Here is a 16896-nt window from a genome sequence, read left to right as displayed (position 1 = left end):
TGTCTTGCTCTGGAACTTGTTGGCTCTTGGGTGGAGCTTTGTTTCAGTGTAGGTATGGAGGCTTTTGGATGAGCTCTTGTCAATTAATGTTCCCTGGAGTCAGGAGTTTTCTCGTGTTATCAAGTTTTGGATTTAAGCCTCCTGCCTCCGGTTTTTCAGTCTTATTCTTACAGTAGCCTCAAGACTTCTCCATCCATACCACACCAATGATAAAACATATAGGTTAATGGAGAAAAGATTCTCCACAGTGAGGGACACCCAGAGAGGTTTGCAGAGTTACATACAGAAGAGAAGAGGGATGAGGGAGATAGAGGTGACCAGGAGGAGAAGAGGAGGAATCAAAAGGGGGGAGAGCAATGTAGCCAGTAATCAATTCCCTATGTGCTCTCCACAGGCTGGAACACCCAGAAAGGTTCACTGAGTTACACAGAGAAGAGAAGAGAGAGAAAGGAGAGATGACCAGGAGGAGAAGAGGGGGAGTTAAAAGGAGAGAGACAGATCTAGCCAGTAATCAGTCCCCTAAGTGTTCTCCATAGCCCAGAATATCCAAAGAGATTCACAGCACTGGGTAAAAAAGAGAAAGGGGAGGGAGGAGATAGAGGTGACCTGGGGGAGAAAAAGGAAAGTCAGAGGGAGAGGGCAATCAAGCCAGTAATCACACACCTAAGTAAAAATGGGTACTGAAGATTGGATTCTTAAAGGTACAAAATTGATAACAAATACCAAAAAGCAAAGATTAAAAATCTAGAGTAGAGGTTAGACTCTCAAAAATACAATAGTAAAAATACAAAACAAAATCACAAAAAATAATTTAAAATATATATGAAATTTGCTTTAAAAATAGGGTCTTTTTTGTCAAGGTAATAGCAGGCTATAAAAATGAAAATTAAAGGAGTAATAAGGGCTTTAAAAGACGCTTACTTCTTGGAAGAAAAGTTATGACCAACCTAGACAGCATATTGAAAAGCAGAGACATTACTTTGCCAACAAAGGTCTGTCTAGTCAAGGCTATGGTTTTTCCAGTGGTCATGTATGGATGTGAGAGTTGGACTGTGAAGAAAGCTGAGTGCTGCAGAATTGATGCTATTGAACTGTGGTGTTGGAGAAGACTCTTGAGAGTCCCTTGGACTGCAAGGAGATCCATCCAGTCCATTCTGAAGGAGATTAGCCCTGGGATTTCTTTGGAAGGAATGATGCTAAAGCTGAAACTCCAGTACTTTGGCCACGTTATGCGAAGAGTTGACTCATTGGAAAAGACTCTGATGCTGGGAGGGATTGGGGCAGGAGGAGAAGGGGACGACAGAGGATGAGATAGCTGGATGGCATCACTGACTCGATGGACATGAGTCTGGGTGAACTCCAGGAGTTGGTGATGGACAGGGAGGCCTGGCGTGCTGTGATTCATGGGGTCGCAAAGAGTCGGACACGACTGAGCAACTGAACTGAACTTAACTGAAAGGGCTTAAAAATAAATTTATTTTTTTAATTTAAAAATGATAATAGTAAAATATATCTAGGAATTTCTCTAGAGCTGTTGTGGGTAGTATGGGGTCAGTTCAGTTTCAGATAGTTCCTTGTTCCAGCTTATACTTCTTCTCGAGGCCTACAGGCCCCTTCCAATGTAGTAGGTGCTAACTATAGGGTTTTAATCTGTTGCACCTGTCACTTTGTTTATTTTGGCTTCTTCTGTTTGCAAGTCTCTTCAGTGTCTAGTTTCTGCTCTGACACAAGGGGGTGGAGGTGGTCACTTATTTAGGCTCACTTGTTCAATTGTGCTGTGGGGAGGGAGTAACACTACAAACAAATATCACTGGTGTGTGTAGGGAGCGCTCACAGTGTCTGGGCCACAGTGGGTTTGCCCCCATTCACGGAATGTGTGCCTTTGCAGTCTACACTGCTCAAGCTCCAGGTTGCTTGGCAGGGGAACTGTCTAAAGCAGGCCCTGGGTTGTATGCACTTCCCAGGTCTAAGCCACTCAGGTTCAGGTTCTCGGGTACTCCACAAAGGCACAGACTCAGTTGGGCCTGTGTTCTGTGCCCTTCCCAGGTCCAAGCAGCTCAGGCAAAAAGGTGCTTGGCAAGCGCACTCTCCCCAAGTGTGTCTTATCTCCTCCCCTGTCCCAGCTGCTCTGTTTCCTGGGTGCACAGCGGGAGCGCTGTCTCAGGTGTGCTGTGTGTCTCCTTTAGGGAGCTGATCACTGGCTGCAACCTTCCTGGTGCATGTCAACCGTCCAGGATCTCAGGAAGACTTGGTTAGCAACTGGGAGCCTGCTCACAGTTTGGTAGAGAATGCCATCGCGGGCAGAGATTGCCCCTTGCTGGCTCTGGCTGCCGCCCACCTGCCTCTCTGCCTCCAGTGGGAGATGGGCTGGTCTGCAGCCAGCTAGCTCTTCTTTGGTATTCACTCAGTCCTTTGTTCTGTGAGCAGCCTGGCAGTGCCTTAGGTTAGAGCTTTTTGCGGGAAAGTTCTCTCTCTCACACGCTTTCTTTTTTTTTTCTCTCTGGCTATCCCACAGTTTGGGTTGCTGTCTCACATTAGCTCCCTCAGATTGCCCTCAGGGCATTCAGGCCTGGTCCTTAACCTAAGCAATACAGCCTGTGCCTCCCTGTTCAGCCCCCACTTGCTGGTGGCAGATGCGAGCGTCTGGGCTACTTCTCTGCTGGGAGTTGTAGTTAGGCACGTAATCTGTGGGTTTTATTTATTTATTTTTTCCTCCCAGTTATGTTGCCCTCTGAGATTCCAAAACTCCCCTTAGACCTGCCACTGAGAGGGTTTCCTGATGTTTGGATACTTCTCCTTCTTCACGACTCCCTCCTAGGATGGGTATCCGTCCCTAACTCTTTTGTCTCTCTTTTTATCTTTTATATTTTATCCTACCTCCTTTTGAAGACAATGGACTGCCTTTCCAGGTGCCTGATGTCCTCCACCAGTATTCAGAAGTTGTTTTGTGGAATTTTCTCAGTGTTCAAATGATCTTTCAATGAATTTGTGGGGGAGAAAGTGGTCAGGAGACCACTTTCCTATTCCTCCACCATCTTAGGACTGCCTCCTGATTTTATATTTAATCACATAATTTAACACTACTTAATCAGGTCCCTACCACAATGTTTACATTCCCCCATGAGATTCCTCCATGTGTTTTATCATCATTTTCATTTGTTATTTGCCCTGACTCACCAACCACATGAAAGTGAATTGTGCTCTCCTTCCATGGTCCTCTGTACACAAACCCAGTTTGATGTCAAATCTTTCTTCTTGGAACATGAAGAGGGGAAAAGGGAACCAACCTGTAATTACTTTGGAGGGAGGTGTATGTATATACTATGTATTTTCCTCCAGTGAAATGAAGTTATGTGAAAAGTTAGATAAACATGTGGTAGGGAAGTATGTATCAGAAAACCCATTATGTTAATATCTACCTACTCTTTGGAACTGACACTGGTCCTCCAGTTTAAACTTGGCTCCAATCTCTTGGTCAGTTGACTCCTTCCCAGGTTAATTCGGTTCTTCTCCTGTGTACTCTTGCGGGAAGTAACACTAGCTTTGTGTGTAATGGCCACTTCCTCCTTAGGTGCCTCATTAGGCTGATCCTTTTGTAGTTGTTCACTGAATTTAATTTCCTTCAATTAATAAAAAAAATAAAAAAAGAGCGTATTTTTATAATGATACTGTTTCTGAATTATCTCATGCTATCTGAAAATTCACCACCCTGGTGATAAATTCAAGATGTCTCAAGATGCTCTAACTTGTGTTGCCTAGCAACACAAATTGAATCTGGGCAACTTCAAGACTAAGCCCTCTACTGGAGTTAGGCTGACAGTAATGGGATGATCCTAAACTCACAGCTCTTAAGCAGCCCACACAGATACTGCAGCAGGGCTGGATTGACTCACTCCTCACTACCACCTGAAAAAAATTATACTCAAACCCTATAAAGGCTGAGATGCATCTTAGTCAAATTGCTGAGACCAAGGATAAAGAGATCATCTTGCAGGTAGCTAGAAACTGAAGACACTTTATAGACAGAAGAAGAAACATAACAATTAAAATACACTTCTCATCAGAGACAATGCAATCCAGAAGACATGGGAGGGATACAGTTAAGGTGATGAAAAGGGAAAAAATTCACATCCTCTCAACTCAAAATTCTATACAGAGGGAAAAAAATCTTTTGAAAATAAGGATAAAATAGACATTCACAGATGAAGAAAAGCTGAGAGAATTCATTATCAGAAAGACCTAGGATAAAAATTGTTCATGGAGCTCTTCAGTCAGAAGGAATCTCATACTACACAGAACATGGATCTACATAAAATAATGCTGAAATGATAAAAATAAATATAAAAGACTCATTGTGGTGAGGGGTTACCACACCACATACGTTACTAGTAACCACATGTTGTTACTAGTAACAACAACATGTTACTAGCATGTTGAAGTAAAATTCATGACTACAATAGTACAAAGGACTGGGAGTGGCATTTGAAGCCACTTGTAAGGTTCTTAGACTAGTGGTAAAACTGTAAAATATTGTTCCAAGGCACACTCTATAAATTAGAGACATATATGCCCAAGTGAGATACTTTTAAAAAGTAGCACAACTGATGAACTAATAGCATAAATAAAATGGAATCATTTCTAAAAGTTCAATTAATCCAAAAGGGGAAGAATAAAAGGAGACAAGGAATAAATGACACTAATAAAAGCAAATAGCAAAATAGTAAATGTAATTTAACTCTATCAGTAGGAACTTTAAATGAAAGTGATTTAAAGACTTCAATCAAAAGAACTCATCACATTGGACATAAAAGGAAAACCTAACTATTTGTAGTCTAAAAGAAACCACTTTATATATAAAGGTATAAATACATTATAAGTAAAAGGCTGAAGAAAAATATTCTATGAAATCGAGAATCAAAGCAGAAATGCCTATATTAGACATTAGACAATCAGACAAAAAGGGACTTCAAAACAAATAATATTATCAGAGGTAAAGAGAGAGACACACAATGACAGAGCCAATTACCACCCAATTCTAATTATGTTCACAATACAATTTCAAAAGACATAAAGCAGAAATAGAACAGGAAAAACAGATAAATCCACAATTAGGAAACTTCAAAACTCCCCTCTCAGAAATCAACAAAGTGAGCAAAACAAAACTTAATAAGAATATAAAAGACCTGAGGAAAACTATCAACCACCTGAATGTAACTGACATTTACGGAACACACCACACACAGCAGCAGAAAACACATTCTTCTCAAAAGCACAAGGAAAAGTCCACCAAACTGACCAAATTGTAAGCCGTAAAACAAACATCCACAAATTTAAAAGAACTGGAATCATATAAAACACTTTCTCTTAATAAAATGGACATAAGCTAGAAACTCGTAAAAAGATATGTGGAAAATCTTCAGATATATTGATTTGCATGAAAACATAGAGTCTCTGGGAGACAGTTCACATGGTGCTGTTAAAGAAACTCACAGCATAAAATTTCATATTAAAAAATATAGGTCTCAAACCAATTCCTAAGCTTCCAACTCAAGAAATTAAATAAGAGCAAATTAAGCTTAAAGAGATCAGAAGGAATAAAAGTATAAGAGCAGAAATAAAATAAAGTAGAAAGAAAACAATAAAGAAAATCAATGAAACAAATAATTGTTCTTTGAAAAGACCAGTAAAATTGATCACTTTTTTCCAGACGAGTTAAGAACAAAAAGAAGATATAAGTGACCAATATTAGGCATGAAAGATGGATCCTTTAGAGAGCAAATCCTCTAGACATCAGAAGATAATAGTGGAGTAGTATTTGATGTCAATACATTAGGTAAGTTAGACAAAATGTACAAATTCATTGAAAGCTATGAACCACAAATGCTTAGCAAGAGAAAGAAATATCAATAGTTCTGTATCTATTAAAGAAATAAAATTCTCAACATAAACCCTTTCAACAACGAAACCTTCAAGTAGAGATGGCTTCCTTGGTAAACTCTACCAAACATTAACAAAGAAATAAGACTCAATCTATATGAAGAATTCCAGAAAGAAGAAAAGTAGTGAATACTTCCAAATTCATTTGTGGCCACATTACCCAGATACAAAAACCAGACAAAGACATTAAAAGATAACTACTAAGCCACATCCTTCATGACTATAGATACAAAAATCCTCAGTAAAATATTATCAAATTACGTTTAACAATGCTAAACAGGGTAAGAGATCGTGACCAAGTTGGAATTATCCTGGGATTCAATATTAGTTCAACATTCAAAAATCAATGACCATATCAACAGAATAATTATGTGATCATCTCAAGAGATGCAGTAAAATCACCACCTCCAAGCAGGAATGGACTCATTTCCCATGGTGTAAGTTGAGGCCTCATGGGAAGCATGTCCTCCTGGCCAGGTGAGTGTAAGCAGAGACGCAGTGGGGAGACCAAACTTCTACTCACTGCCCAGTGGTGTTGAGGCACCCTACACCACCAGGTTCCCAATGGAGTCTAAGCGAGGAACTTGGATTTTTACATGCACTTTGCAGTACCCCAGACCTACACCATGAAGCCTACACTTAGAGAAATCCTGCTAAAACAAGACTGCCATAAAATACAAAGTTTCATAATATAATCCAAAAATGTCCAAGACACAATGTCAAAAAAATCACTCACCATACCAAGAACAAGGAAATATCACAACCTGAATGAGAAAGGACGTTGAATAATTGATGCTTATACCAAGATAAAATAGATGATGGAATAATCTCAAACAGATGTCGGAGTAAGATTTTAAAGTAGCCATCGTAAAAATGCTTCAACAATCAATAATAAGACTTGAAACAAATGAAAAATTCGAAAGTTTCAGCAAATAAATAGATGATATAAAGAAGAACCAAATAGAAATTTTGAAATTTAAATTTACAAACCAAAATAACTCCCTGGATAGTTTGGCAACAGGATGGAGAAGAGAGAACCTGTGAACTTGAGGACAAACAATAGAAATTACCCAGTTTGAACCACAAAGAGAAAATACATTGGAAAAATAAATAAATAAACAGAGCCTCAAGATCTGTGGGACAGTAGAAAAAAATCCAACATTCATGTTATCAGAGCACCAGAAGGAGAGGAGAAAGAAGGTCAGACTCTAAGAATGTCAGAAGTTTTCCCCAACTTGGAAAAAGACATAAATGTAAGATTCAAGAAGTTGAGCAAACCCTAAACAGAATAAACCCAAAGAAATTCCTATCAAGAGACATAATAATCTAACTCCATAAAACCAAAGTCAAGGAAAAGTAACAGCAATGAGAGAGAAAAAACATTTTACCTATAAGACAGAAACAATTAAGAACAGATTTCTCATTAGAAAACATGGAGGCCAGAAAGACTGGAAACATTTTCCAAGTGTTGAAAATAAAGAACTGTCAACACAGAATACTATATACAGTGGAAGTATTCATTAGGAATAAAGGGGGATTTTCAAGATGTTCTCAAATAAAGGAAAACAAAGAGAATTTGTCACCAACAGACCTACCTCCAAAGAATAAGAAGTTCTGAAACAGAAAGGATATGATAAGGAAATTGGCAACACCAGAAAGGAAGGAAAGAATCAGAGAAAGAATAAAAGCATGGGTAAACACAAAAGACTTGCATCCTCCTCTTGAGTTTTCTAAATGATGTTTGATGGCTGAAGCACAAATTATAACATTGTCTAATACAGTTTATCAATGTGAAGGAAACAAAGACAAATATAAATGAGAGAGGGTATAGGGACTTAAAGGAAGACATGGTTTCTATACTTTACTCAGGTGGTAAAATATCAAACCAGTATATTATGACAAATTATGTATAACACAATATCTACAACAACCACCAAAAACTCTACACAAATAGATATACCTAAATACTATGGAAAAATCAAAATGGTATTTTAAAAAAATGTTCAAGTAAGCCAAAGAAGACCAGGAAAAAGAAAAAGATAAGCAAAACAGAAAACAGAAGGAAAAAACAGAAAATAAAACTAAGCTGGCAGACTTAAGCCCTGATATCAATAAGTAAAAGTAAATAATCTAGGGACTTCTCTAGTGATCTAGTTAAGAATCCACCTGTCAATGCAGGGACATGGGTTCAATTCCTGGTCCAGGAAGATCCCACACGCTGCAGAGCACCTAAGCCCATGTGCCACAACTACTGAGCCAGCATTCTAGGGTTCAACAACGGAAACCACCAGAATGCGAAGCCCTCACACAGCAACTAAAGAGTAGCCCTACTCAAAGAAACTAGAGAAAGCCTGGGCTCAGCAACAAAAACCCATCACAGCCAAAAATGAAAGAATGAATGAAAACAAATAGGCTTTTTAAAGTAAATGATCTAAACACACCATGGATATGATACATCGATATATAGTTTCAGAAAGTGGATTTTTAAAATGACTCAACTATATGTTATTCACAAGAAACTCACTTCAAATATAATGATATAGGTAGCTTGAAAGTAAAAGAAGGGGAAAAGATATACCATGCAAACATTAGTTAAAACAAAGCCAGGGGTACCTATATGAATAGTAGATTAGCCTTCAGAAAAAAAAGAAAATCATCAAAGACAGAAAGGGACATGACATAATGATAAAATAGTCAATCAAGAAAACGTAATCCTAAATGTGTATACAGAACTGCATATACAAAAACAGAACTAAGAGGAGAAACAGACAAATCTACAAATATAGTTGGAGGATTTCAAATCCCTCTCAAAACTGATAGAAAATCAGCAAGGATATGAAGAATTCAACCACACCAAAAACCAAATTTATAAAGTTGTTCAGAGTTTGTTCTCCAAATACAGTGGAATCAAACTAATAATGAACCATGTAATGGGAAAATCTAACACTAAGTAACAAACTGCTAAATAATCATGGGTCAAAGAGGAAGCCTCAAGGAAAAAAAAATTATGAGGTACAGTTGACTTAAGGGAATTGTTTTAAATACAAAAACTGAATGAAAATGATTAGAATAAAACACCGAAATGTGTGACAGGTGGGAAGTTCTGCAAGGAAAATTTACAGCACTAAATACTCACCTAGAAAGGAAGAAAGCTCTCAAATCAAGACTCTAAGCTGTTACCCTAAGAAACTAGAAAAAGAAGAGCAATGTAAACTCAAAACAGGCAGAAGGATATAAAAGCAGACACATCTCTGAAGTGTCAAAGCTTTGCTGAGAGCAGGAAAGTGGAGTGTTCCCAACATCTTACCACTGCCATGCCTGAGAGAGGTGCTCACTGTGTCTGAGAGACAAAATGTCAGAATGTGTGTCCAAAAGACAAACAGCTTCTCTACAGATGAATGTAGACGGAAGAGAATTCCTTATCCTAATATTAGTCATACCCAAAATCACCAAAATTCCTTTCAATGCAAGTATGACTAGATTAAATGTATGGTTTTAAAAAAAAGCTAGAGAAGAGTAAATGAAACCAAAAGTGACTTCTTTGAGAGAACTGAGTAAAATGATGGACTTCTAGCCAGATGGATCAAGAAAAAAATAAAACACAATGATTAATATCAGGCACGAGACAGGTAACAATAGTTACAGCTTCTACAGTTGTTAAAAGGTTAACAAAAGAATACTATAAACAAGTTTATACCAATCAGTTCAACAACTTTAGATAAAAGGGATACACATTCCTTTAAAAACCACCCAGCAAGCACCCTCAAGAAGAAACATAACCTGAAAGGCCCGATAACTAGTAAGTACATCATATTTGTAGTTAGAAACCTCTCCACAGTGAACACTCCAGGCCCAGATGGCGTCACTGGTGAATTCTACACAACAGTTAACACAGGACACCAATTCTAAGCACTCTTCCAGAAAACTGAATGGGAGTTAGAATCTTCCAACTTATTCTATAAGGCCAGTATTAATCTGATACTCAAACCAGACAAAGATATTGAAGAAAAGAAATCTACACATTGTTAATCCACACACTGATAATCCTAAACAGATGCAAAACTTCTTGATAAAATGTTAGCAAGTTAAAAATTTTAAATAAATAAATAAAAAGGGTAATACACCCTGCACAAATGTAGTCCCAGAAATGTAAGGCTGGTTTCTCTTTCAAAAATCAATATAATTAACCAAGTTAAACTAAAAAATAAAATAAAATGATTAACGCAATAGGTACAGAAATATCATTTGATAAAATCCAACATCCAATCCTAATAAAGTTCTCAACAACTTTGATAGAGGGGAACTTCCTCAACCTTATAAATTTCATCTATGAAAAGCTGACAGGTGACAATAATTAAAAACTGAAAGTTTTCCCTTTACCACAAGGAACAAGAAACCACGTCTACTCAGTTCTGTACTGGAGGTTCCAGCTAGTGCATTAAGGAAAGAAAAAGAAATAAAATGATGGAAATTGGAAAGGAAGCGGTAAAATGATCTTTATTCAGAGACAATATGATCATCTATGTAGAAAACCCCTCAGAATCTACAAACCAGACAAAACTATTAAGTGACTTTAGCAAGGTTTCAGGATATGAAATCAGTATACAAAAGTGTATTTTATATACTAGCAACAAATAACCAGAAATTGAAACCTTAAAACTATTGTTTAACAATAGCCCCGAAATAGGAAATATTTACAGATGGTTCACAAGAGGTGTGCAAGACGTGTGTTGTAAGTTACAAAACAGTGTGGAGAGAAACTGAGTAAGATGGAGAGCCACGCTGAGTAACATTAAACAGGGAGAAACACTGAGTTCCACGACCTGGAAACTCCAATATTGTTAAGATGTCAGTTCTTAAATTGATTTATAGATTCAATACAGTATCATTCATAAATCCTTAGGGGTTTTTATGAAAAAACTGACAAGCTGACTATAAAATTCGAATGGACATGCAGAAGATACATAATAGCTGGCAACTCTGAAGAATAGCAGCAACATTGACAATACCTGAACCGAGACTGACTGACGACAGTAACCAAGACAGCGTGGCTCTGATATAAAAATAAACAGATCGGTGGAATAGAAATACACCCATACAAATGGACAACTGGGCAAAGAAAGGACAATTCTTTTTCAACAAATGATGCTGGAACCATTAGGTGTCTGCATGCAGAAGAAAAAAATGAACTCTGATCCATACCTCACAGCATGTACAAAAAATATATTAAACCGGATCATACGCCTAGATATAAAACCTAACATTTAAAAACTTTTAGAAAAAAAAAAAACACTGGAGAAAATCTTTATGACACTGGGATTTGGTAAAGCTTTATTACCTACAACACTCTAAAAAATTAGTAAGTTGGACTTCATCAAAATTGAGGACATTTGTTCTTTGAAAGACTTTTTGGAGAATAAAATGACAAGCCACCACCTGGGAGGAAATATTTGACGAATCCTATCTCTGAAAGAAAATATAAGCTTATATGTATGTGTGTATGTAGGTAGGTAGGTAGGTATATATCTCACAACTAAATAATAAGAAATTAAAAAAAAATAAGAAATGGGCAAAAGATCTGAATATATACTTTACCACTTAAGATATATGAATCACATTCAATAAGCATATAAGAAGATGCATTCAAGAAGTGCAAATTAAAATTCAATGAGATAGTGCTAAGTTGCTTCAGTCATGTCCGACTCTGTGTGACCCCATAGACGGCAGCCCACCAGGCTCCCCCGTCCCTGGGATTCTCCAGGCAAGAACACTGGAGTGGGTTGCCATTTCCTTCTCCAATGCATAAAAGTGAAAAGTGAAAGCAAAGTCTCTCAGTCGTGTCCGACTCTTAGCGACCCCATGGACTGCAGCCCACCAGGCTCCTCCGTCCATGGAATTTTCCAGGCAAGAGTACTGGAGTGGGGTGCCATTGCCTTCTCTGCAGTGAGATGGTGGTACACACCTATTAGAGAAAGTCTAAAATAAAGGAATGACAGTACCACTCATTGACAAATATGTGGCACAGCTGTCAGTCTGGTGCACAGAGTGGATGGAAAATGTTACAATCACTGGCAAGCAGTTTACCAATTGTTTAAAAAGTTAAACATATAACCGCCACATAACCTTGCCATTTCGGTCCTACGTTTTACCCAAGAGAAATGAAAGAATATGGTCTGAAAAAATATAAACACCCAAAACAAAACATTAAAAATTTGAAAGCTTAAATTTTAAAGATTTACACAATGTTTGGAAGACAAAGTAAAGGTGTATTTCCAGAAAGTGGCGTGGGGTATATGAGAGAAAAGAAAATCAGAAGATCAACCTCAGAGGCCCCAAAATCCAACTAGAATCTCATAAAGAGAACAAGGAGAACAGAGAGGGAAAAAATGATTAAAGATGTAATACAAAAAATATTTTCCAGTTCTAAAAGACATATGTCATCATTAATGAAAAACAGACACGAGCACCAACCATATCATCATGAAAATTACAGAACATCAGGGATAAGAGAAAATCCTACAGACTCATTATATGAGCAAAGCCAAAACAAACAGGTCACATAGGAAAATGCCTTTAAAATTCTAAGAAAAAAATTATTTTGAAACTGTCATTATAGAAACAACAACTAAGAGAGAAGAATAAAGATATTTTCAAACATGCTAACCCTCAATTTTTCTCCTCCTATGTGCCTCTTTTACTCAGGAAGCACTACCAAAATGATGGGGTACACCAAGAAAAAGAAAACGCATGAGACAATAAAGGCCATATATGGAAAGCCCACAACTAACATCACGTTCAACAGCAAAAGCCTGAAAGCATTTCCCCTAAGATCAGGAGTAAGACAAGGAATCTACTTTGGCCACTTCTATTCAGCATAGTTCTGAGAGTTCTAGCCATGGAATTTGGTAAGAAAAAGAAATTTAAAACATCCAAATTGGAAAAGAAAATGTAAACTATCTCTGTTCACAGATGACATGATCTTAGACGTAGAAAAACCTAAAGATTCAAAAGAAACTGAATTAAATAAATTTGGCAAATTAGCTGGATTCAATTTTGAATTTCACATTCCAACATTACTTCTGATTTTAACACTCAAATATCAGTTGTATTTCTATATGCTAAGCAGCGGACAATCAAAAAGGAAATGAAGAAAACAACTCTATTTGCAATAGCATCAAAGAGAATAAAATACTTAGGGATAAATTTAACTAAAAAGACAAAAGACTTACATGAAAACTACAAAATACTGCTGAAAGAAGTTAAAGTAGACATAAACAAGTAGGAAAACATTCCACATTTGTAGGTTAAAAGATAATATTATTAAGATGACAATACTATACAAAGCAATCTACAGAGTCAATACAATCCCTATGAAAATCTCAATGATGTTTTTCTCAGAAATAGTAAAACCAAGACTAAAATTCACACAGAAAGTCAAGGGACCCCAAATAACCAAAAAACGGTCTTGAAAAAACAAGGACAAAGTTTGAGGATTCATACTGCCTGATTTCAAAACTAACAGAAAGCTATGATAGTCAAGAGTATGGGACTGGTATACAGATACACATACAGACTGATGGGATTGGATTGAGAGCCCAAAAATAAACCTTGAAATTTTTAGTTAATTGATTTTTAATGAGGATGACAAGACCATTCAGTGGGGGAAGAATAATCTCTGAAACAAATGGTGCTGGGAAAACCGAACATCCATGTGCAAAGGAGTGAAGGTGGACCCTAACGTTATACATAAAACCTAACTCCAGACGAATCAAAGACCTAAACTTGAGAGAACTAAAACAAAAAATTGTAGAAAGGTAGAAAAGTTAAGGGCAAATCTTTATTATGACAGATTTAGCAATGGTTCCTTAAATATGATACCAAAAGCACAAGTAACAAAAGAAAAAATATAAATTAGACTTTATCAAAATTTAAAATATTTATATACCAAAGGGCACTATCAAGATGAATATAAAGATAACCCACAGAAAAGGGGAAAACATTTGCAAACCTTCTAATAAAGAATTAATATCCACAATATATAAAGAACTCTAGCTCAAAAATGAGACAATTTTATAAAATGGACAAAGGATTTGAACAGACATTTCTTCAAAGAAGATATACAAATCACTAATAAGCACATGAAAATATGCTCAACATCACTAATTATTAGGGAAATGCAAATCAAAACCACAGTGGGATACACCATGTTCACACTTACTAGGATATCTATAGTAAACACAAATACACAAAAATATCAGATGTTGGTGAGGACGTAGAAAAGCTGGAATCTTCATACACTGCTATTGGGAATGTAAAATGATTCAGCGGATGTGAAAACAGCTTGGTGGTTCCTCTAAAAGTTAAATATAATTACCATATAAGCCAGAAAATCAACCCTGATGTGTACACCCAAAAGAACCGAAAACAGGGACTCAAAGAGATACTTGTACACCAACATTCATAGTATTTTTCACAATAACCAAAGGTAGAAAACCCAGTGTTCATCAAAAGATGAACAGAGAAACAAAATTTGGTATATACATAAATGGAATGTCATCCAGCCATAAAAAGGAATGATGTTCAGATACAGGCACGTCACAGATGAACCTTGAAAACATTATGGTATGTGAAATATACTAAACACAAAAGGACAAATATTGTGTGATTCCACTTATACGAAATATGTAGAATATGTAAATGCATAGACACAGAAAGTAGATTAGAGTTTACCAAGAGTTGGGGGAGAAGGAAGGAAGAGTTACTGCTTAATGGAGTTATTGCTTAGTTCCAGATGATGAAGATGATCTGGAAATAGTAGTAACGGTTGCACAGCTTTGTGAATGTACTTCATGCCACTGGATTGTACACTTAAAATGGTTAACACAGCACATTTTATATTTTATGTATATATGTGTTTTATGACAATAACAACAACAACAATGGAAAACCAGGGTCCAGGAAACCGGTGATCAAAGACCAGGAAATAAAAAGAATTCATGAAATGATGACAAGGGGCCATGCTAGGCTAAATGACAACAGTCTGGCAAGAAAACAGCAGAAGCAGCAGCATCAGAAACACAATGAGCCTGACCAATGAGCTCTTGAGGGGGCGTCTATAGAGTTGCCATCAGCCTGAGAATCAGCCCAGAACATAAGTGGATCATGTTAGTATTCTTAGAATTTTGTTTTCTACCTACATCAGCTTCAACCAAAATTTTATTTCACAAAATATCACATTGACTGATTTCTTTGTTCAGCACTATTTTACAAACCATGGAAGACATAAACAGTGTTCTTATACACATGTAGTTGACACACTTTTCAAGGCAATCCAACTAGGTAGTAATCATACGATTCCCGGAAAGGATGAAAATAATCAAAACATGTAGGCTTCGTTACCAGGACTGAGTCCTTTGTTCTCAGTGTAATTAATTCAAAATGGAAAATGAAAAAGTCCTATTTAGAAAGCACTTTGAAATATCATTCCTGTCACCTAAAGAAAACCAGAAATATTCTTAAATTGCTACATTTACAACATGTATTACTTTATACTATATTGTGGAAAACACTCCAATAATTGAAAGTACTGTCCAAAACAATGCAGCATTAGTCCCCAATTTTTTATACTACAGAAAGTTGCAGCCAAAAACTATAACGATATAAAAGTTCAAAAGAGACTGTAAAACTTACCTGTTTAGACATATTTTCTGAAAATATTGCTGATTTTTCTTTTAAAAGTGTGACAAGGTCTTTATAAATTTCTCCTTTTCTTTCATAATTAATTTGCCCTTCATCATCTGTTTTGCCCTTTGGAAGAAAAAGTTTGATGCTGTAATTAATGGACTAGCAACATAAGAACCTGATCAATAAATCACAACCCAACCACAAGTAATGTTTTCTTCTCTAAAGGATCCATGTGCTTGTCTTTACACATGAAACATGCAGGCAAACCCTTCCCTCTTAATGTAATGTAAATTCATTTATGTATTCACTCATTCAGCAAGCCTTTACCAAGGGCCTCCTAGACACACAGGGCTTCTAGACACACATGGCTCGCTGCTTCAGCAGAGACCTGAAAGCCCCTTCCCTCTACTCTTCTGTCCTGTGAAAATGCATTACGACTTCATGAAACTTTGACGAAGTCATAAAGGCCTCTGAGGTGAGAATGTTACCACACAAAAGCCTATGTTTCTGTTGGTCACACCCTGCTCTTATTCTGTGTGGAGTATGATTACTATAGGCTCATTTTCCAGGGGTCTGACCTCCGTGTACCATCTGTCCCTCTTCCCTTGGCCTCTGTCTTTCTTGTCTCTTTCCTTTCCTGTTCCTATACCATACACACACACATATACACACACACATACACAATACACTGTAGTGTGTTACATATATAACTGTGTCTCTCTCTCTGTGTGTATATATATACATATAAAACTGTGTGTGTGTGTATATATGTAACTTCCCAGGTGGCTCAGACAGCAATGCAGGAGACCTGAGTTAGATTCCTTGGGTCAGGAAGATCCCCTGGAGGAGGTAAAGGTAACCACTCCAGTACTCTTGCCTGGAGATTATGTGGACAGAGGAGCCTGGTGGGCTCAGTCCACGGGGTCACAGAGTTGCACACCACCATATATATATACACACACACATACACATATATATATGTAAAGTGAAAGTGTTAGTTGCTCAGTCATGTCTGACTCTTTGTCGTGTCCTCTGGAGGAGGATTGCCATTCCCTCCTCCAGGGGATCTTCCCAACACAGAGATCGAACCAACATCTGCTGCATTGCAGGGGGAATTTTTTTTACTGACTGAGCCATCAGGGGAGCCCCCTGTGTGTACATATATATGTATATATATACACACATATATAACATAGTTATACATATCGACTGTAGTGTCTAATACATTTCCTTGTGATTACTGAACAGCTTCAGTTCCTTGTCTTCCATTTATTA

General features: G+C 37.1%; 1 protein-coding gene across 5 annotated transcripts in view; it reads right to left on the bottom strand.

Annotated features, from left to right (window-relative positions):
- Positions 1-16896, bottom strand: part of ARMC4 (armadillo repeat containing 4) — a 173597-nt gene that overhangs the window by 140965 nt on the left and 15736 nt on the right. For all 5 annotated transcript variants that reach the window (XM_010860039.1, XM_010860037.1, XM_010860040.1 and 2 more), the window contains exons 7-8: positions 15628-15744; positions 3424-3620 (exon numbers count right to left, since the gene is read on the bottom strand). In XM_010860039.1, coding sequence (XP_010858341.1) covers positions 3424-3620; positions 15628-15744 — 314 coding nt within the window. The remainder of the gene's footprint in view (positions 1-3423; positions 3621-15627; positions 15745-16896) is intronic.

Source organism: Bison bison, unplaced genomic scaffold (genome assembly GCF_000754665.1).
Source record: "Bison bison bison isolate TAMUID 2011002044 unplaced genomic scaffold, Bison_UMD1.0 scf7180017864461, whole genome shotgun sequence".
In the NCBI taxonomy this organism is placed as follows: Eukaryota; Metazoa; Chordata; class Mammalia; order Artiodactyla; family Bovidae; genus Bison; species Bison bison.
This window is presented reverse-complemented; position numbering and strand designations above follow the sequence as displayed.